The sequence below is a fragment of the Chroicocephalus ridibundus genome, chromosome 2 (assembly GCF_963924245.1).
Source record: "Chroicocephalus ridibundus chromosome 2, bChrRid1.1, whole genome shotgun sequence".
Lineage (NCBI taxonomy): Eukaryota > Metazoa > Chordata > Aves > Charadriiformes > Laridae > Chroicocephalus > Chroicocephalus ridibundus.
In genome coordinates this window covers 20,336,821-20,360,104 of record NC_086285.1, presented here as the reverse complement: position 1 = coordinate 20,360,104, position 23,284 = coordinate 20,336,821, and the positions used below count along the sequence as shown (strand labels likewise).

The 23,284-nt window shown below is 38.1% G+C and overlaps 1 protein-coding gene across 4 annotated transcripts in view; it reads left to right on the top strand.

Moving 5' to 3' along the window:
* The window catches only part of ARMC3 (armadillo repeat containing 3), a 67,074-nt gene that overhangs the window by 9,185 nt on the left and 34,605 nt on the right, over positions 1 to 23,284 (top strand). For 2 of the 4 annotated variants that reach the window (XM_063323875.1, XM_063323878.1), the window contains 7 exons: positions 1,918 to 1,966; positions 9,158 to 9,275; positions 12,677 to 12,802; positions 14,575 to 14,643; positions 14,976 to 15,151; positions 16,463 to 16,657; positions 17,453 to 17,636. In XM_063323875.1, coding sequence (XP_063179945.1) covers positions 1,919 to 1,966; positions 9,158 to 9,275; positions 12,677 to 12,802; positions 14,575 to 14,643; positions 14,976 to 15,151; positions 16,463 to 16,657; positions 17,453 to 17,636 — 916 coding nt within the window. In that variant the 5' untranslated portion in view covers position 1,918. Of the gene's footprint in view, positions 1 to 1,917; positions 1,967 to 9,157; positions 9,276 to 12,676; positions 12,803 to 14,574; positions 14,644 to 14,975; positions 15,152 to 16,462; positions 16,658 to 17,452; positions 17,637 to 23,284 lie in introns of those variants that run through there. The other 2 variants (XM_063323876.1, XM_063323877.1) reach the window with 2 other exon arrangements.

Sequence of the window (23,284 nt, the reverse complement as noted above, 5' to 3'; positions counted from 1 at the left end):
ACACTGAATTCTAGTGTGTGTGTATGTGTTCATATTTACATGTGTTCATATGTGTATGTATTTGTATGTATATATGCACAAGGGTAAAGCAGATTGGAGCTGAAGAATCTTTGATTGTATGGGTCTTCCTCTCAAAACTATAATTAGTGACCTGCCTATGAAGTTTTAAATTTCAGGTCTATTTTTAGGATGTGCTTATCAACTGGTTTACTACTGCTGTGTTACAATTTGAGAGGCCAGTAGAGGAACAATACCCCCAAAAATTCTGAGTGTTCAAGAAGAGCTCCAAATGCTTGTTGAGCACAGCAATAGCCCTGACTTTTGTAACCAGCCAGGCTACAGCTCATATTGCAGTAGAAAATAATCTCTTATACCACAGGGAGGCTGTCAGGACAGTCCTGGCTGAGGGTAAATGTGTGGTTTCCCTTTGAGAACTAACCCAGGAGTTACTAAGGGGTACTAACAGTGCACATTTCACTTTTACGCAGTGTTAAAACAAACCTAAGTTTGGCATAACTCTGGTTATGTTCTATGCGTAGCTAGTGCTAGTGGGTCATGTTGCTCTTTACTTTGGCCTGTAATTTAATTGGCCTGCAGAAGTTTTGCAAGCCACATGAAATTAGGTCCACATGAGGTATTACATCCATATGCTTCAGAAGCTACTATTAGATGCAGCTGAGAAGGTCTTCCTGGTTCACATGGACATGTGCTAATACAAAAAAAACAGAAGCTGGACTTGGTGTAAATAGATGTAACTTTTTTAAATCAGTGAAATTTGTACTGTGCGGAACTGTTTCTTAATACCTGCAGACCTGATTTTTGTCTTCTGTGAAATATGAACAGAGAATACAAATTGAATTTGAACCACATTTTCAAGGTAGAACTTAATTGTACATTCTGCAATTGTACAGAATGTTTGCCAAAATAGAATATATAGACAAATATGGGGAAATACCCTAATAAGACCTTCAAGTTCATATATGATTTATGGATTGTGGTGGGTTGACCTCAACTGGACACCAGGTGCCCACCAAGCCATTCTATCACTTCTCTCCTCAGTGGACAGGGAGGGAGAAAAACAGATGGAAAAAAACTTTATGGGTCAAAATAAAGGCAGTTTAATAAAGCAAAAGCTATACACAGAAGCAAAGGAAAACAAAAGATTTATTCTCTACTTCCCATCAGCAGGCGATATCCAGCCACTTCCCGGGAAGCAGAGCTTCAGTAAGCGAAGCGGTTGCTCCACTAGGCAAACATCGTAAATAACAAATGCTCCCCATTCCTCCTGCATTCTCTTAGCTCTTATTGCTGAGCAGACGTCATATGGTATGGAATATCCCTTTGGTCAGTTGGGGTCAGCTGTCCTGGCTGTGTCCCCTCCCAAGATCTTGCCCACCCTCAGCCTACTGGTGAGGGGTGGAGTGTTGGACAGACAGCCTTGGTGCTGTGCAGGTGCTGCTCAGCAGTAGCCCAAGCACCTGTGTGTTATCAACACCTTTCTAGCTACCAACACAAAGCACAGCACTATGAGGGCTGCTACAAGGAGAATTAACCCCACCTCAGGCAGACCCAATACAGATGCAGATAAAACTAACGTGCAGAAAAGCATGTCCTACGCATTTGTACCACATTACAGCTTGAGCACGTAATGTCTCACATCTTTCATTTTAGTTGTGTATTTTGTTGATAGATGTATTTTACCAAATGTGTTGAAATGTTAGAAAGTTTGTTTTGTTTATAAGGGACAACTTTCTGCATAGAAATTACAATGTCGAAGAAATCTTCAAACTGATTAGGTGGGTCAGATGAATGAGAAAGAGTGTCTTACAAGCTTTTATGAATCACTAGTAAATTGATTCCTAAAACACAGACGGGAGTTTGTTTGTCTGCTTTTATTTTTTTTGTTTTTGTTTTTAGAATGGGTAAAAAAGTAAAGAAGGAAGTAGAGCCTCCACCCAAGGATGTGGTAAGTTTATAAACTGCTATGTGCTATAATATAAACATTACACAATTATAGGCCCAGCTCTACCATCCTTACATAGTTCCTCGCTCTCCTAGGTTACTCACATTATTCTAAAAATGTCTTTTAAAGATGATTATGTTTCTGCTTTTCTTGGACAGCATACAGACCAGCATGACTGGGCATGTGTAGTTCTTTGTGGAGATTGTTGTCTTTGGCAGGCTTTGCAAATAATAGTGTATGAAACAATCCAGGCTTCTTTTTATTTGAAGAGCAATATTAGCTTTCCATTTGTAAAAATCAAAGGAGAAAGGAGAAGAGTGACCTGAAGTCTGCCTGTCCTTTCAACTTTGGAGACATTCCCTTTCTTTAAGGATGAAAGAGTTAAGAGCCTAGATGGATCTACAGAGTTTTTTACTGAATACAGAATTTTACAGACATTTGGAATGACAGTACTATGTATTCTGGATCTTTTGCAAAGATATACAGCCTTTAGCAGCCGTTCAGGTTTTTCTCGTATCATTGGAAGTTCACAGTGAGAAGTACAAGAGCTGAAGCCAAATATGGAATAATGGTGGTAATGTGACTTTTTTCAACAGGTGGAGATTAAGGGCCTGACACTAGCACACTTTTCAAGAGTGTCTATAAATTCACAAGGTACAAAGAGATCCCCAAAAAGACAGGTTCAAAATATAGGTATTTTTAAAGTTTAATTGGTTTACTCGGAAAGAAGTAGAGGAAATAAGGCAGAGATATTGAAAAGAGTATAATATAAATTCTATGCCAGATAATAACTAAGTTAATGAAAATCAGGACCTCAGCGAGTCCCACAGAGGAGCATGAAACTAAACGCAAAGTTCAGTACGCTGTTTTAAAAAACAATGGGTTTGGCTGTAAAGAGTGATGGGACTGCAAGAGCTTTTTCAAAGGTCACAGAAAAGTTGATCAGCAAGAACTACGTAATAATTTCAATATTAAATAACCATAAATTATTTTGACTAAGACAGTAATATCCAATCGCCATGACGTCACTGAGGCACAGCAATTGATATCAGGTTTTGCCCAACTGTTCTGTGGAAAGATGAATATTACAAACGTAATTCATAAGCTCCAATCAATAATAAATCCTTGTGAAAGGACACTTGACATAAAACTTCAACAAGAGAGGATAAATCGATCTAAAGCTATTTCTGTATGGAATAACCTAGAAAACCAGGAGGAGACACAAAGAAGGTGTATGTGGATAGGACTAATTAAAACAAGCCTGAAGAAAGAAAACTTAGTATCTTTGCAGTCTAAGAAAAAAAATTGAAAGGCATGAAAGTAGATTTAAGGCATACAGATGAGCTAAGCCCCTCCAAAGTAATAAAAATTGACTTTTTCAGTAGATATTTAAAAGTCAGTAGAGACAGCACCACAACTTCTAGATCCAAAAGACACTGTCAGAGTTTCGAGAAAAAATTATGGTACAGCCTATGAACTACTACAATATACTGTGAATAATGTTAGAAAAGATATTCAACAATTGAAAAAAAAATAAAATTACAGAAAGGATGAATAAAACTGTTAAAAAGGAAATAATTGGAAAGAGTGAAGTCCAGATGGCATCTGTAGTTTTTGGCTTAGTTTTCACCCTTATCATACTTTAGGCTAGCATACCTCTTCTAGTAGTCCTATAAGGAGAAAAAAACCTGAATGTTGCAAAGCAAAACAGTATTAAACATGAAAATAGATTATGGATTAGTTGTAACTATCAACTAAGAAAATCATCTAGCTATGAGAATATTGTTAATAGTGATCATGTGAAATTAAATCTCTAAATTTCACCTGGATATTTCAGATGGCAGGAAATGAGATGCAGACAAAATAAAAGATGTATTTGCTATTATCTTCTGATTGATAATCTGCTTATGAAAATGTCAAGTCCAAGAAAAGAAGCCTTGAGATAATGTGGACAGGCTGATCAAAGAGGGCCTTTGTGCATGTGAAATGCTCTGAGAATGTATGTACTGCAGGTGACCACTAATTTTTATAGTTTTCTAGGAACAGGTGGGAAATGCATCTCTTAGACTCGACACTGCTTATGTGTTTCAGAAAGTATTCCGAGGACTTCGTTTTCCCTGCCTTTCATAATTTGTCTTTTATCCATTCTGATAATTGGGCTTCTCCAGGAAAAATATTGCTTTAAGCCTCTGTCTCTATATGGATGACCTTAGACAGTAATTCAGGCAGATAAAATATGCTAGCTTTGACATAGATCGATAGGAACTTTTCATATGATATCTTCATTAAGTTTGGTCTAGACAATATTACTATTTGATCATCAGCTAGGGCATAGGCATTAAAAGGGAAGCCTAAGATTACGACTAGAGAAAATACTGAGGCGTTATCACTGAAAGCAAGCTGAGTATTTTTGAAAATGTCTTACTTCACAACACTGATGTTAAAAAGGTGGAATATATGAAGTGGCACTGTCATCTCCTGAAATTGAGTCTCCACAGTAACACCTTCTTTTGAGTAATTAATGCCTAAATATTAATTTGACTTGACTTTAGTAAGGCTTTCAACGCTGTCTGTCATAGCATCCTCATAGACAAATTGATGAAGTACAGACAAGATAAATGGACAGTGTATAAAACTAGCTGAACTGCCAGACTGAAAGGGTTGTGATCAGGAGCATGAAATGCAGCTGAAGGTCAGGCACCAGTGTTGTGCCCCAGCGGTTGATCCCAGGAGCAGTACTCTTCAACCTCTTCATTAGTGACCTGACTGACTGGACAGAGTGCACCCTCTTCAGCAAGTTTGCAGAAGATACGAAATAGAGAGGAATGTTTAATGGACCAGGTGGTTGTGCAGCCTCAACAAACTAGAGAAATGGGAAAATGGGAATTTCATTAACTTCAATAAAGGGAAATTCCAAGTCCTGCACCTGGGGGAGGAATAACCAGTACAGACTGGCTGATAACCAGTACAGACTGGGTGATCACCAGCTGGAACGCAGCTTTACAGGAAAGGACCTGTTGATTCTAGTGGATGTGCACCAGCAATGTGCACTTGGGGCAAAGAAAGCTAAAAAAATCCTGGGGTGCATTAGACAGAGTGTTGCCAGCAACTTGAGAGAGAGGACTATTGTCTTCCACTCAGTGTTGGTGAGTGTGACCACACCTGGAGTGACCACACCTGGAGTGACCACTGTGACCACACCAGTGCTGAGTACAAGGTGAAGATCACTTTCCTAGTCCTGCTGGCCACACTATTTCTGATACAAGCCAGGATGCTGTTGGCCTTCTTGGCCATGTGGGCACACTGATGGCTCATGTTCAGCCAGCTGTTGACCAACACTCCCAGGTCTTTTCCTCCAGGCAGTTTTCCAGACACTCTGCCCAAGCCTGTAGCGCTGCCTGGGGTGGTTGTGACCCAAGTGCAGGACCCAGCATTTGGTCTTGTTAGACCTCATACCATTGGCCTCAGCCCATCAATCCAGCCTGTCTGGGTCTCTCTGTAGAGCCTTCCTACCCTCAAGCAGATCAACGTTTCCACCCAACTAGGTGTCATCTGCAAACTGATTGAGGGGGCACCTGATCCAGATCCACCTAACCAATCATAACCAAAGATACTGTAAGAGTGATGAAACATGGCGCAGGTCATGCAGAGAGGTTATGGAGTCTCCATCCTTGGAGACAGTCAAAATCAGACTGTGCACCAGCCTTGAGCTCTAGCTGACCCTGCTCTGAACAGGGCAGTTGGACCAGATCATCTACAGAGGTGCCTTCTAAAATCAACTGTTTGTGATTCAGTGGAATATCTTGGTTTTATATTGCTAGTATAGGAGATCAGACAATGACGGAACTGAAACAATTAGCATGACTAGGTATATAGTAACTCTGTTTTTCTAAGTAAAGGAAAAGAGGTTAAGAATACCAAAGATATAAGTAATGCTTCTAAAGAATCTATGAGAAGTGCAACGATAAAGGAGACCTGTAGTCAGTTAATTCAAATTTAAAGGATTTTTTTTTTAAATGACAGCATTATTAAACAATAGAATAATAACAGATAAATACATCCTTCAAAAGGGGGGATTTGCATATAAATGGGGAAACAAAAAAAACCCTTGCCCTCACAAGTGAGAAGTAAAAGCGCAGTGTCACAATGCACCAAAATATTTTGTGAGAGAACTAGCAAAGATACAACTAGCAATAAAGCTTTTCTAAATTGACTAGAAGCAAGAAGCTTCTGAGAGGGATACTATTAGGTGATTAAGGTCATAAAAGAAAAGCTAAATGAGTTATTTTTTTGTCAAAAGACAAAGCTGTGTAGCAAATCACTAAAACAAATGTGAAGAAATTGCTAAAATATGAATAAATAATATTTGCACAGGTCTTGTTCTAACTGAAAAATAACTAAAATCTGAAACTCTGGTACTGTTACTTATGCTATTAATGTATACTCTTTGTACCAGAGGAATGGAGGGTAGAAAATTTCATTTTCAAAAAGAAATATATCAAAAATTACAGAAAGTTTGTCTTTCACATGGTGTTAATTGGTAGAAATAGTTACACACAAAAAAAAAGATACATGGATAAATATGTTAGTAATGAGGGTGAATCAATACTACTTTTGTAGCGGAAAATTTGATCTCTGAAATCTATTTGAATTCTTTAGAGGAGTCAGTGAGAAAGTGGATAATGGTGATCTTGTTGATAGAGTTATTGAGCTTTTTCAAAAGTTTTTAGACCAAGCTCTTCACTCACATAATCGCTAACAGGTAAAAAGAAATTCTTCTGGCTATAAAATAGAAAGCAAAAGTGAGAAAACAAATTACTGTTCAAGTTTCATAATGGAGAGAGGTTGCCAGTGGGAGGTCATGGGGTTTTATTCTGCGTCCTGTGTCGTCCAGTCTATCAGATACATGCACGTGTTGAATGCCATTTAGAGTTCTGGTGTTTCCATCTCAAAAAAGGTACAGTTGAACTATAGAAAAGCGCTAAGAAAGACAAGAATAGAGAGAGTGGCTTCTGTATGAGGAAAGATCAAAGAGAGTAGGTTTCTTCATCCCCAAAAGGAAGTTACTGTGTAGAGGAATATCATAGAAACTTACAAAATGAATATACAGAGAAGGCAAATGGGTGTCATTTATTTTGCTATTTCTTACGGTGAATGAACTGTGGCGGACAAATAAAATGATCAGGTGGTAGTGTTGAAACAAAGAAAAGGCACAACTATTTATATGACTGTTAAACTGTGATACTTCTGTCTCAAAATGCAGATGGCTTCAAAAATTATTTACCAAATTAACTGGTGGAAAATTTTTCTTGGACTTTTTGACCACAGAGAGAAAATCGGTAGCTCAACGGTTCTCTAGGTTGCGGAGTGCTGGAGTCTGAGAGGGAATATAGGTAAATTTAACAGTCTGCTTGCCCACACCTGTTACTGGTCGTTGTTGGAGACAGGATGCTGGGCTAGATGGGTCTTTGGTCTGACTGGAAACATATTTTGTATTACCTTCAATTTCAACTAAGTTAAGTTGATAGAAGCCAAAAAATGGCTTTGAAGTCAAATGTACACAAAAATGATGATCAAAGACATATAGGAGTTTTTGAATTATAGCTTTCTTTTTCATTTAACTTGCCTTTTTCTTAATGCAAACTGAATGTTGGAAATGTTGCTTATAAACCAGTCAAATTTCTGTGTTTAATTCAAGGTTGTTTGTAACTTCAGGCATATTATTCTGGCAGGTAATGTCCTGTATGTGCCATTAAGGGAAGAGTCTAATGATGTATGAAGATTTAGGAGCAAGCCTTGATTTTAAAAATAATAAAGTGGGAAAAAAAAGGAGGGGGGAACTCTAGCTATGCTGGCATTCTGATAAGCAAAAGCCCTGTCCAGTTCTATGATAGTTTTGAGGGACAGTGTTATTTCCCAGCAAATCACTGACCTGCTCAGGGCTCTGACTTCTTAAACATACATTGATTTCAGTGACTCTTCTTACTGTGTTTTCAGCACAAAACTGCTTCTGATAGGAAAGTAAGTGCCTATTGAATATTTCTGACAGTAGTAGTGAATCTAATGTCTATACAAATGGGTAGAGATTAGACCAATTTCACTCTGCTCATGTGCCAACCAGTCATTAAAGCCTAGGAATTATTGTTGAATTGTAGTTCATTTGATTACTTGTGAACACGAGAGACAACAAAAATGGAGAAATATAACAGCGTCTTTGGTATTAGATCAATGTAAATAAATAACTGAGATTTAAAACTCTTATTTCATATTTCATTTCTTATTAAACGTCATCTGAGATCAGTCTTTGTGTTTATTTTTCTCTGGAGGACTAAAAGGCTTTTCTAAAAATTACAGTTTATCCCATCACCAAGTATTTGGCCAGACTCAGGAGACATGTCTGTGCTTAAATTATAGCACATGGAGGATCATGTCCTCGCAAGGACACAAATGGGCAGAAGTAGACAAGTATGAAGGTGGATAAAGGGGCTTTCCATCATCTCTTAATTCTCCTATGTGCCTCTCATACGGGTAGAATGAATGAATGTTGCTGCGATAAGCCGAATTTTTTACCTGCCTACAATCCAAAAAGAAAATTCCCATAAAGAATTCCAATATTTGAGGCCCATTATTAAGATGTAACTTGGACCAATCTGCCACTGTTTGGTTTAATTCTTGTTGCTGAGTCATTATTAAGCAAAATAACTTACGGTACAGTAAGCTGATTATATTTTCTTTGAAAAGGAGCTTTGTTCCATGACTTGTCCCATGCCTCCAGCTTGTCACAGCAAGCGTGACGTTGGACAGTGTCTTCAGGTTTTCAGGCTCTGCGCACAGCTGCTCAAAAGAAACCTCAGAATCCAGCAGTTCTGAAGCCACAGGATGCTCTTACATGCGTGACAGAATTACATAGTTTGTTTCCTTCAAGACTTCCCAGATGTACAGGGAAGTGTCAAGGTTTTCCCAAAATCTTCATACAGGATGAAATCATGATTATATTTGGAAGTCAGTTATTCTTTCTTATTTTTCAACAATGTCTCAAATTGTTATTAAAAAATCGCATTTCTCCAAGTAAATAACAACTCATGTTAATATTTCTAACTCAGTGTGGATCTCAAACTATATTTTTTTTAATGAAATGTGGGGAAGGCTCAGTATAAATCAAACTGTTCTTTCCTTTTATTTTTTTGTTTGTAGTTTGATCCTTTATTGGTTGAAAGCAAAACAGCAGCAACAGTTGTGCTAATGCTTAGTTCTCCTGAAGAGGAAGTTTTGGCCAAAGCATGTGATGCTCTGTATAAATTTGCATCAAAAGGTTAGTCTTTTTGCAGTGTTGTGTTGCTTAGATTTTGATAGTAGTTCACAATTCATCTCAAAGTTTTCTGTCAAGGTTTTGAGGGTTTTCTGAAATATCTATCAAACCTGTATTTGCACTTATAAAGAAGTGCTGTGGTTTGCGTGAAAGAAATTTTTATCATTTTGTTGTAGAATTTTATATTCTCTGTTTATAGAGCTTGATTTAAATATAACCTAGATCTCTTTTGTTATGAGCAACAGACTTGCATCTGGGAAAGAATTCTCTTTTTTATGTTACAGTTTGAAACTTCTGTACCAGTGTAGTTACTTCAAGGTTCAGTTTTCAATGAAAATTACTTTTTAGCCTGTTTCTGTTATTTTGGCGTATAGCTCTTGTGTCAGTACTTCTGTGACAGATGATTCATTAGACTGCTCAGCCTCCTTTATCGAGCTTATTTCAGTATTTGTTGGGAATCTAACAAGTCTCCCAAGATTCCAGATTTTCAAAGGTCCCTGTATTATCTATAGCTAAGTGTCAAGTTCCGGGTACCCAGAAGACAACTGTATAACAAAGGCTCAAAATTATGTAGCACATAATGTCCTAAGTTGTCTCCTACTCATTCTATGCCAGACACTCTAATTGGTGTACACTGGTAGCATTCTTGGTTTTCTTAAAAAATTATGGGTTTATATGCTGATTGTTGTACTGATGGCAATTATGAACACTGCTGAAGTTGTGAGAGAAGAGCTGAAGGCTTTGCAGTTGGCTAGGGATGGTTGGGTTCTGAAAGATATTTAGGTTCAGCTTAATATGGCAAGCTCAGCTGAGGACATGCAACCAAATTTTGGATATGGGAAGAGAGAATTTGGACTGTTGGGGACAGCTATGAACCGCACACCATAAACGTTGGGCTCATTCCCTGCTGTCCACACTAAAATATGGCACACTGCAAGAAGACAACTATTCATTTTTTCTGTTTCTACTAAATGAATAATCCTTTAAATTGTTAATATTATCATCGATAAATCATTGATATTCCTGCAGTCTTCCAGTAGACTTTGCAGTGTGTCACAAGAGAAGGAGTTGTTTTCACTTTGCAGTTAATTTATTTCATAAAATCATAGAATGGTTAGAGTTGGAAGGGACCTTAAAGATCATCTAGTTCCAACCCCCTTGCCATGGTCAGGGACACCTCCCACTAGACCAGGCTGCTCAAAGCCCCATCCAGCCTGGCCTTGAACACTTCCAGGGCTGGGGCATCCACAGCTTCCCTGGGCAACCTGTTCCAGTGCCTCACCACCCTCACAGTAAAGAATTTCTTCCTTATTCTAATCTAATCCAATCTAAATCTACCCAATTTAAAACCATTACCCCTCGTCCTATCACTACACTCCCTGATGAAACAACAAGAAGTAAAATTACAACCTTGGATTTCAGGAGGGCTAACTTTGACCTCTTCAAGAAACTGCTTGGAGAGATCCTGTGGGCTAGGGCTCTGGAAGGCAAAGGGGCTCAAGAGAGCTGGTTGGTATTCAAAGACCACTTCCTCTAAGCTCAGGATTGGTGCATCCCTAAGAGCAAGAAATCAGCCAAGGGATGCAGAAGACCTGCATGGTTGAGCAGGGAGCTTCTGATAAAGCTCAAGTGGAAGAAGGAAGTTTACAGTAAGTGGAAGAATGGACTGACCCCTTGGGAGGATTACAAGAATGCCGCCAGAGCGTGCAGGGATGAAACAAGGAAAGCCAAGGCCGCCTTGGAATTAGACCTGGCCAGGGATGTCCAGCTCAGCAGGAAGGGCTTCTACAAGTATGTTGGAGGCAAAAGGAAGACCAGAGAAGTTGTGGGCCCACTGTTGAATGAAACAGGAGCCATGGTGACGGAGGATGCAGAGAAGGCGGAGTTACTGAATGCCTTCTTTGCTTCGGTCTTTACGGCTCGGCCCAGCCCTCAGGAGTCCCAGGCTTTGGGGAAAGTAATGGGGAAAGAAGACGACTTCCCCTGGGTTGAGGAGGATCGAGTGAGGGATCAGTTAGATCAATTAGATATTCACAAGTCCATGGGCCCCGATGGGATGCACCCGAGAGTGCTGAGGGAGCTGGTGGAAGTCATTGCTGGGCCGCTCTCCATCATCTTTGAAAGGTCCTGGAGAACAGGCGAGGTGCCTGAGGACTGGAGGAAAGCCAACATGACTCCAGTCTTCAAAAAAGACAAGAAGGAGAACCCAGGGAACTACAGGCTGGTCAGCCTCACCTCCATCCCTGGAAAGATGATGGAACAGCTTGTGCTGGGTGTCATCTCAAGGCATGTGGAGGAAAAGAAAGCTATCAGAAGTATTCAACATGGATTCACCAAGGGGAAATCATGTCTGACTAATCTGATACCCTTCTATGATGGCATGACTGGATGGATAGATGAGGGGAGGGCGGTAGATGTGGTCTACCTTGACTTAAGCAAGGCGTTCAACACGGTCTCCCACAGCATCCTCATAGGGAAGCTTAGGAAGAGTGGGTTAGATGAATGGACAGTAAGGTGGGTAGATAACTGGTTGAAAGACAGAGCTCAGAGGGTTGTGATGAGGGGGACAGAGTCTAGTTGGACATCAGTGACGAGTGGTGCTCCCCAGGGGTCAGTACTGGGTCCAGTCCTCCTCAATATGTTCATCAATGACCTGGATGAGGGGATAGAGTGCACCCTCAGCAAGTTTGCCGGTGACACAAAGCTGGGGGGGGTGGCTGACACACTGGAAGGCTGTGCCGCCATACAGAGAGACCTGGACAGGTTGGAGAGTTGGGCAGAGAGGAACCTTATGAATTCAACAAGGGCAAGTGTAGGGTGCTGCACCTGGGGAGGAATAACCCCATGCACTAGTACAGGTTGGGGGCTGACCTGCTGGAGAGCAACTCAGTGCAAAGAGACCTGGGAGTCCTGGTGGACAACAGGATGACCATGAGCCAGCAATGTGCCCTTGTGGCCAAGAAGGCCAATGGTATCCTGGGGTGCATCAAGAAGAGTGTGGCCAGCAGGTCGAGGGAGGTCATCCTCCCCCTCTACTCTTGCCCTGGCAAGAAAAGAGGAAAATAAAATGAGGTTTTTGATGGTATCATTCACCTGTACTTCGCTAAATTGAAAGCTGTCCTTTGTACTACCACTGCAGTCTCCAACAAATGAGTTGGGTGTCCAATAGACAGAAGCATCCTTTGCTTTACAAATGCAAATTAGTCCTAGGTACTATTAATCCTTGATGCTATTTGACACATGTTTATTTGGGGTATAGATTAGATGATCTCCCAAGGTCCTGTCCAGGCCTTTGTTCTTTGATTCTACAGTCCAATAAAAGATTGAGAGCTGTTTTACTTTGTTGCATTAGAACTGTGAGCTTGTTGCATTCTTACAGAACTTTTAACCTAATTACTTTTCAGGTGATGAAAACAAAGTGACACTTTTTGGTCTTGGAGCAGTGGAACATCTGTATAAACTCATCTCACATGAAGATCCAATTGTACGCAGAAATGCCATCATGGTACTTGGCATCATGGCTTCTAATCGTAAGAGTCTCCATTTTGAAATATTTTTCAATGTGTATGAGTGTGGTCATCAAAGCAATAGGTGGCCCATGTGAAAAAATCCTTTATTAACGGCCCAGAGTAAAGGAACAAATTCAGCTAGAATGAATGAACTCCACTGATTTTGAAAAAAAGTTACAAGAGAAGTTAATTTTCCTCCAACCCTTATTTTTGTTTTGACAGGACCAAACTGAAACAGTTTAATACTGGAATTATGTCTAGAAGGGAAAGCCTGACTACATAAGATGCCCGCCAATGCAGACATGATACACTCTTCTCTTTTACAAAAGTTGGAAGAGAAGTATAAAGTAGCATTTATCATCTGCAGAAAACGCTATGGTTCAATATCAGTTGTTCCTTGAGGCATTAGTGTAACCACAGTGATAAGGGAGAAAATGTGTTAAATTTAGAGTAGCTAACTCAAGTATTGATGGCAAAAAAAAAGCCATGAAGTATCAGGCATTGGCATGCATATTTACCCAGCTTCTTTGGCAGGTCAGTGCTGATATAAATGTTTTGTTATCTATATCCGAGCTAGTGAAATTCAAGTAGTCTTGAATATCTCTCAGAGACATTGCATTCACAGCAAGGTAGTGTATCTGCTGTAGCCATACCATTATTAAATGATTTAAACACAGTATATGCAGATATTCTTGTACCTTTTAATAGGATGAGAACGGCTGTGTTACATCCATGCTGGGTGGCTGAGTGCCAAATAATCAAGCTGCAGTGAGTGGTAGGTTCACATACCTGAAGATGAAAGAATAAGTGACATGAGGTTGAGTTTCAGTGGCTGTTATTTTTACATTGCTTTGTAAACCTACATCTAATTACTATAATTAATCAGGCCTTATTTTGGTAGATGTTTTATCTATCTACCTATCACCACCATGGTGGTGTCCTAACCACCACTTAAGTCTTTTCATCAACTGCTGTGCTGGACCTTATGCTCTTTACCTTACTTGCAACTCAGCACTGGCGTATAGGTACTCCCTTCAGACCTTGGCTTCCAACGCTGATGCATAAACGTGGATTTGAATGACTGGTGATCTTCCATTGATGTTCACATCTTCATTGGGTTTTTTTCTTTAAAAGTAAATTGAACTCATACCTTTTCTCTTACATTTCAACGCTGTAATGTGTTGACAGTAACAACACAGCCCGGTAAGATCACCTGAAGCCTGTCCCAAAGAGTGTTTTTCAGTTATTCTACCCAGTGATTGTGGTTTTGCTAGTTTGCCATTGATAACAGCAAAAATGCATTCTGAAAGTCTTTAATGTGATTTTAATAAGACCTATATAATTCATGTTTTCAATTTGAGTGTGGGCTGTGTTAGCATAAAATTAGGAAGTGATAGCTTGAAAATTAAATAATGGAAGGATTGCTTCCATTTGATAATTTTAACCACAAATAATTTTAACAATTGGGTTATGATTTCTTTGACAACTAAAGCTGTGCAATACTTAATCAGAACCTGCTAGATGCAAGTATTTTGAATAAAGTTTCAATGAAGTATTGAGGAACTTCCTGTATATCAAACGTCAAAGAATGTCGTCTGGTACTAGAAAAATCTCTATGTTTTCTGGGCTCATTATGATCTTTGTATAGCTTCAGTTGTGTGTCATTCCTAGTCAGATCTTTTTGTCACTCAGGGAGTAACCATAAGTGCATTTCCCTTGGAGTGGAATCTGTTTCTTTACTTAGCCAAGAATGCCAAACGAAAGACTTCATATTTGTATTTATTTCATTGTAGATGATGTCAAGAAGTTACTGAGGGAACTGGATGTCACAAATTCACTTATATCACAGCTGGCGCCAGAAGGTAGCTTGCAGTATTCATTCCTTGTGCAAAAATACACTCAGAAATAATTTACGGCTGCCATTTGATTGGACAATTTAATAAAATCTTCCTTGTAACTTATGATTTGTCATACCACATGTTAAATAGGTAATTACTTTTATAGGATTGGCTCTGTTACTCACTGAGTAGTGTTTTATGTTGCACAGATGGAGAAAGATGTTTATGGAGATGTCAGGTATGATTAACAGCTATTGTTTATTGTCTTCAAATAATATTTTAAACCACTGGATTAGTAAACAAACACTGTGCCGAATAAAGCTTGATCAAAATATTTCTTTTTTTTTTCCCCACAGAAGATGTAGTTATCCATGAATTTGCTACTCTCTGCCTAGCACATATGGCTGTTGAATATACTACTAAAATACAAATATTTGAGCAAAGCGGATTAGAACCACTTATCAGACTGCTAGGTAGCCCTGATCCTGATGTTAAGAAGAATTCACTTGAATGTATCTACCTCCTGGTGCAGGTAAAGTTTGTTGTTGTTCTAAATTACAGAGGCAGAAGAGCACTGACCGCTGCCATCCTCTGTGGGGTTAATAATTTTAAAATATTTGGTTCCTTTACTCCCCAGTGTTCGTCATTGTATTTGAAAACATTACACCCAAGTCCTTGATTGTTGCATTAGTTATGAATATAGCTGATTTGACTCAAATTCTGTTGAACTTAATACAGTTATCCATGCTGTACAGCAATGTAAGTGAGATCAGATTCAGATTTTTTTAATTAAAGATCAGTTTGTTTTCGTAGTTGGAAAATGTTAATCTCGGTAATGAGAGTTATAACCTGTCTATCCAAAAGGTTGGAATAATCTTGTAAATTAAAGAACTTGCAATTGCATTGTGCCTTGTTTTGGCCAGCAAGTCCATAGTCACAATTTTGAACATCTTTTTAGTGATAGGTGAATGCTCTCAACAGCTACTTTCCATACTGGGAGGAATAGATTTGTTATTGGCTACTTTCACACTCAGCACTAATGTCATCCATATGCTGCTTAGCAAAAGAATGGTGCATTTGTATGGCAGTTCTCTCCGTGGCTTAAGCGAATCAATTCAATAATGAATTCAGTTTATAACTCTATCTCTTTTGGGGCATCAGAGCATGTCTATTCAGAATCACATTTTACTCTTTCTCCCTTTTTACTATCTCGCTGTCTTTGTTGCAGGGTATATCTGGATAACTGCACCTGGTGCTTGCTTATATTGATAAGGATAATTGCATGCTGCACATGTGCAATAAGCTATTTAAAAGCAAATTGTAATTTATTTATTTATTTTCTATTTTAATATCATCTACTAATGTCTTTTTATTAAGCTGCATATATACTGTTCAAAGTTGAAATTTTAAATTGTCATTTTATAATTACTAAAACAAAAGAAGATATAACCAGGCAACCACAATAGAGTGTGAAAACTATTTTCCCCTCACTGAGGTAAATAAAAATAATGAAAATAAATTTTAAAAAGTTCCTCAAAGAAACATGCACGTTGAGACAGCCATGGCAAAAACAAGAGTAAATAGGCTTCCTCAGACAGGACTAGATTCTGTAGTGTGTACTTCGGTCATGCAAAAAATGGAATTTAAGGTTGGTAGGGCTTGATTATATTCAGTTGGATTCTTAGCTGAAAAGAAAGAAATCTTCAGAACTGGAAGTTCTGGAATATTAACTCATTTTTGTATGTTTGAAATCCGGTTTTTGGTGTTCTTTCTGTAAAGTCGGGAACTGATGTACTGTTATATTCTCTATCACTAACAGTCTTTGTTGAATATTTTACTGCAGGATTTTCAAAGCCATGCTGCAGTTCGTGAACTGAATGTAATTCCACCCTTGCTGGAACTACTGAAATCTGAATACCCAGTTATTCAGTTGTTAGCCCTTAAAACCTTAGAAGAAATTAGCAAAGACGGAGAAACCAGGATAATACTGGGAGAAAATAAAGGATTAGATTGTCTGCTGCAGATACTGGAAACCAATGTACGGTTTACTTGCCTTAAAAGTTTTTTGTTCTTGCTGCTAATGTTTGTATGACTAATGCGAAATGTTATTCATGTTATGAAAGAGTGATAAAAGAAGAAATAGTTCCTTAGTTGGAGCTAACTACATAAAAATAGGATAAGGTAGGATACCTAGCTTACTAAGAAAGGGACCAAAGGGGTTCATCAAAATGTTAGTATTTGTTTTCTTACTTTATTGCTATTAGTAATACTGTTTTGCATTTACTGTCCATTTCTCAAACTGTTGTAAATATGAGAAAAATTCAACATATAGCTTTTTATACTATGTTTTCTCAAAATTTCTTATTATATGCTGAACTCTGGTGCTGGTTCCTAGTTTGAACACTGATCTTTTTTTCTGAATTTACTTTGATATCAATGGCCTTAAATATAATTTCCTACCTTGGAAATTGCGTTGTTTATGTTATTATAAGACTCTTGTTCTTAGTTCAGATGTCACTATGGGAAATATAATGCATAGAGAATCTGTGAAGTTTTTAAGATTTTAAGATGATAGGTCCTTTCTGAATACTTGCCTAACCCACTTTGATGTAAATGAGAAACTTGCAAGGTCTTTACTGTTGTTGATGAATTGTGTTGCATCCTAAGGCACATCAATGAAATTATATAAAAAATATGAGTATGAAAAGATGTACTTTACAGTATGAATAAACTGTCCCAAAGAAAGTTATGACAATTATCCTACGAAGTTAAAAGCAAAAGGTATTTAAATCCTGATTTGAAGGATATTTGTTTGGGTTTTTTTCCTTTTTAGGAATTCAGCGACCTACATGTGGAAGCTCTTGCAGTTTTGGGAAATTGTCTGGAAGATGCCCATACTCTGCAACTGATTCAGCAGACAGGAGGCCTTAAAAAGCTACTTTCATTTGTAGGAGACTCTACTGTTCCAGATATTCAGAAGAATGCAGCAAAGGCAATTACCAGAGCAGCTTATGACTGTATGTGACTTTTTAAAAATTCATGGACATGAATTTGTTTATGAAGTAAATTTTCATCCAGAATGAGGCCATCTTATCTGGTTGAGGATAGTTCTTGTACTGAGGAAGACACTGGCAAGAATGAATTACAGTGATGAATCTTGCCACTCAGAGCAGCAATTGGATGCTAGGCTATATATAGATGAATAGGCATATATATATATATATATATGAAAATGTTAAGATTTTGCCTCAATGTATTTTTAAATGTAATATATTCTTGCAAAATGCTGTCCTCAAAAAGGAAAACTGAGCTCTGAAAATATGATATTTATCTTTTGTTTAGTGAGGCCATCTGAAGACACTGTTGCTGGCACTATTTCTCATTGCTATCAGTTAAGACTTAATCAGAAGCTTACTTGCTTTTGCGTACAACTGCTCATCTAAATGTCAGGCAATCTCAAATACAAATTCCTTTAACAGCGACATGAAAAAAAAGCCTTTCAAATGGCTTTTAGATAAATATTGCCAGTAGAGTTAAATAGTTTCATTGAGAGCAGCCATGAGGAGAAGGACTTGGGGGTGTTGGTGGATGCGAAGCTCAGCTTGAGCTGCCAATGTGCGCTTGCAGCCCAGAAAGCCAACCGCATCCTGGGCTGCATTAGAAGAAGCGTGGCCAGCAGGTCGAGGGAGATGATTCTGCCCCTCTGCTCCACTTTTGTGAAACCCCACCTGGAGTACTGTGTCCAGCTCTGGGGTCCCCAACATAAGAAGGACGTGAACCTGTTGGAGAGGGTCCAGAGGAAGGACACAAAGACTATCAGAGGGCTGGAGCACCTCTCCTATGAAGACAGGCTGAGAGAGTTGGGGTTGTTCAGCCTGGAGAAGAGAAGGCTCCGGGGAGACCTTATAGTGGCCTTCCAGTATCTGACGGGGGCCTACATGAAAGATGGGGAGGGACACGTAGTGATAGGATGAGGGGTAATGGCTTCAAACCAGAAGAGAGTAGATTTAGATTAGATATTAGGAAGAAATTCTTTACTGTGAGGGTGGTGAGGCACTGGAACAGGTTGCCCAGGAAGCTGTGGATGCCCCATCCCTGGAAGTGTTCAAGGCCAGGCTGGATGGGGCTTTGAGCAGCCTGGTCTAGTGGGAGGTGACCCTGCCCATGGCAGGGGGTTGGAACTAGATGATCTTTAAGGTCCCTTCCAACACTAACCCTTCCATGATTCTATAATTATTCATCCTATAGGGTTTTTTTATACAGTTTTCTTTAATTGACCAAGGAATTCTGAATTAGGTGGAACATGTTCATCATTTTGCCCACAAGGATTCTCTTTAAATAAATTACATTTGGATTTCCTTCTATACTTTGGCTTCTGAGTTGCAACATATGCCTAGTAATGCTATGTAACAATACGCAATGTAAGAAATAACATACTCTGTCTACAGAAGATTTTAATTCTGTCAAGGGATTTTGATGACACTAACTATGGCAATCGAGCTTAAATATTTCATTCATATTTCTATCATCTCGTGGTTGAATCATGGCTTTATTTTATGTGTATTTTACAAATATGTTATTTAATACATGGCGAAGATAATATCTCCTTTTTACAGGATTTCAGACCTCCTTTCTTCTCTCCCCATCCTATCTTACCAATTCTTTTCTTACCTTCCTTAGTTTGATGTCCTGAATATATGTAATTATTTGGATTGCAAATGATACATAAAAAGAGTGAAAACTATCTTTCCTAGTATTCTGTGGGTTTCTGTATGCTTTTATCATTATCTAGTGGAAGCTTTGCAAGTCACTGAAAATTATATTCATTAATGTTTAGGTATAAAAGATAGGAAGGGACCTTCTTATGCCAGTATTTCCTATGTGTATTTTTGTGTATTGTTATTTTATTATGCTACTTAGGACTGTCAGTATCATTTTGATAGTCCTGGGACAGGCTTGTAAGTAGCATGCTAAGCAGATTTATATTTGCTCCTACTACTTTCTACTGCATCTTACTCCTTTTTCATATTTATTTTCAAATAAGCATAGCCTTCTTTTCCTGTTTCACACCTTTTTCGTTTTTTGTGGCCTAATATTTTAGCAGCTGTAGTAGAAGTGTGTCTGAACACAACATTTTTAAAGCACAGTGGCAAGAACTACACATAATATATTACAGTACTGCCTATGATCTTATATCATGGGATGTTACCGTCAGAGAAGATGCATCTTCTTGTCATACTTCTTTACAAATGGAGTCAATGTGGTTTCATTATAAAGGTTTGCTCTCTTCTTCAGCCTATGACAGTCGGTATGGTTGCAGCAAGCTGGGAAAATAGATCAAAAGAAGATTTAAAATATTTGCTTCCAAGCTGTAGAATGAGACAAAGGGCAACATGTACTAATGCAGTGGAAAACACAGTCTAGTAAAATTGCTGCTCAACCTGGCCCCCAGAAGTATTGAATTTGTTTCAGGTGCAGAGAGCTACTGGTCTAAAGTCAGCCTTCCAGTGGAAAGAAAAGTGACATTGGGGCCATTATAAGAAATAGTCCAAGTAGAAAAAGAAATCAGAAATATTTGCAGTTCTTTGTTTGGATTCTGGTTGTAAATATACTAAACAGCCTGTCCAAGCTGCAACACTAATGTATACTATACTAAATACTTGCCTTGATGTAAGTCCAATATAATAGAACACAGCTCTAAGTTCTTTTATGACTTTTTCATTAAATTTGCAGTAGCCGTACAGTAGTCCACATTCTTCAGATTTGATAATCGTGGTTGCAATTTACCAACATTTCCTGTGTACTTGAGAAAAAAAAATACTGCTTTTCACTGAGACGAAAAACTTACTTCTGCTATGATAGAACATGTATCTATCTGTTTTTATAATCCTGGCAGCTGAATATACAGCGGTGTCTGGTTTTGAAATTATTATTGGTGACAGATGGAATTTAGCTTTGTTTTTTTCCTGATAGATGTGATCATAGCAAACAATTTTGTTTTATGTCCCTTTCAGACCTTTGGAAAGGGACTCCTGTAAGTTTTTGTTGTTGTTGTTGTAAGGCAGATGTATCCCTTAAGAGCTATTCTCAATATCAGAATAAATTACATGGCACAAACACTGTATGCAATTTTAAATAGCAGCTTTAGGATGATGCTCTATTTAAGTAATTAAAATTGATCATATTTCTATACATAATCATTAGCCCTTTGCCCCTGAAAATTTGTTTTGTTCTGTAGCATAATTTTGAATTTAATATATTAATTTGATGATGGTTTTATTTTGTATGCTCAGAATTACAGTGGTGAATTTTCCTGTGATTCCCCCCTTGCCCAGCAAATAATGCAGTCATTTCAGAATGCAAAATATAATTTAATGCTATAAAATATTTAATGTCTGTGAGTGTATTGTTAATTAAGGAGGGCCTGACAATGACAGACACACCAGAAAGTAGTGATCTTGCTCACTGGAGTTTGGCCTCATGCGGCCAAACTTCTGGTTTGAAACTCTCCCCGTTCTTTACGTGTATCCAAAATGCAAATCCTTTCAAAAAGGAGCATACTAAACATGTTCTGTAGCCTAATTAACATCTGCTTTTTCATAACACAGGTTTTTATTTATCTGGGTTATCTCAACTCAAGATCAGTGAGAGGTCATGACACTGTTTAACTTTTTTTCATTTGAAATTGGTATAAATAATTCCATAAGGTGATGTCAGTGAGCCAAAAGGTAATCAGTAGAACTCTGATCATGATCTTGGGGTAAGCAGGGAAAATAGAAAAATATATTGAAAAACAAAGGTTGGCTCATGATGGGTTCATTGTATGAAAAACTGCACAGAAGTGTTAGTACTCCAGACTCTCTTAATGGCTGTGCCTGAGTATTTTACTCCATGTTAAATCAATGTATTCGAATTACTTAGGGGTCAAGAAATTCATCACTGTCTTGGCACTGACAGGAGAAGTGCTAAGTGCTTGTACGTTCTTTCTTTTGTCTAGTAAAGGAAACAACTCATACAAACAGAGAAAGGAAAATATTCACCCCTTAAATAGAACTGGCACCTGGATCTTAAAATATTAATAATTTTCATCTGTATGTCTACCTAGCTAAATATAGGTGCATACTCGTTACTGTAAATTCAAATCCATGATCTGTTTTTCCACATTATTGAAAAATTCTTTATTCTGTTTAAAATATTTTAAATCACTATTTTCACTCATTCAAATAAATTATTCATTTTATTTTATTACTATTGTTTCATATAAGCATAAATTATCTTTAAAATGAAATGCTTACCCATCATCATAACCGCCTTGAAAATCAAGAATAATTTTTAGAAAATCTGTATATTAATAAGTAAGTTGCTGTACAAGAAGCAAATTACTGAGGCACGAAGAACCTCTAGAGATCATTATTAGGGATTATGGACTACTTTGGCAAGCAACAGGCCAGCGGCATACTTGATAACTTGTCAAAACAGTCTGTAATCCTAATTAAGGCCTTCTCTTGAGAGCTGGCTGATACGCATCAAGGTTGTGGCCAAGGTTCTGCTAGCACTTAAAATCCTCTCTGTTTTATTGCATCTTTTGCTTTGTGATTTCAGTTGCGTATCTCTGATGACTCTAAAAATATTTAAAATTGAGCTAGAGAGAAGAAAACGGCTAGCTGCCTCATGTGTGTTCATTGAGCCATTTCTGCTGTAACTAGATTTTTAATCAAACTTTCATTTCATTGACCTTGTGGACCTCTATTTGTTTACTTTTATTCACTATAGATTCAGTTTTATTTAAAAGACTACTTACGTTATTTTTCTGTCCTTTTTAAATTTTTTATTCATAAGACAGCGGTCCAAATAAGCGAATGATCCTTCAAAGCATTGGTAAGCACTGGTAAAACTTCCAAATGTGTTGAAGCCCTGCCGACTTCTCAGTTCCTAAATTTCTTTGATACATTAAAAAATTTTACCATGTAGATATAACTCCAAACATGTGACTAATCTGCTCTAAATTATGCATATAGTTAAATGTTTATTGACCCTTGTAACTGTAGATCTTCCATGGTGTCCAGTGCCTTTCTGGCTGAGAAAGTTTCACTCAAGACTCTTTCTAACAAACACCTGCACTTCTGATCTCATCCATTTTGGGATGAGTGATTGGGATGAGTGTCAGATGTCTGTAGATACTTTGTAGACACTCTCTGCTGTTACTTGCGTAGAGGAAGGGAACACCTATGTCCTTCCTTAGCCGCGGCCGATCATTGCAGCGTAGGTCAGCAGCGAACCCTGTGTCACCAGGCTAAAATACAAAATCTAAATTCTCTGCACAGTGTGCAGTAATGAAGAACTGCAAGCAGTGCAGAATTTAAAATTCAATTTTTAACACCTCTTGCCTTTTTTTGGCTATTGTAGTATGTGAACTGGTACTCCACCAACTTCAATTCTACATTTACCGGTATATTCTTCAGTTTTATGCATTTGGACTTTGTTAGCATAAACCAAAGTTAAGCATGATCCTGAGTAAGTATGATCTGTTGAATTGGAAAAGCTGTTTTCATCAAGCCTGTATGCATTCTGCGGTTTTGAGTCTTATAAAGAACAAACTATGCATTCTGTTGGGGTATGTATGTTTAAAGCTGTATTTAATAGTCATCTTTTGGGCTTGATTCAG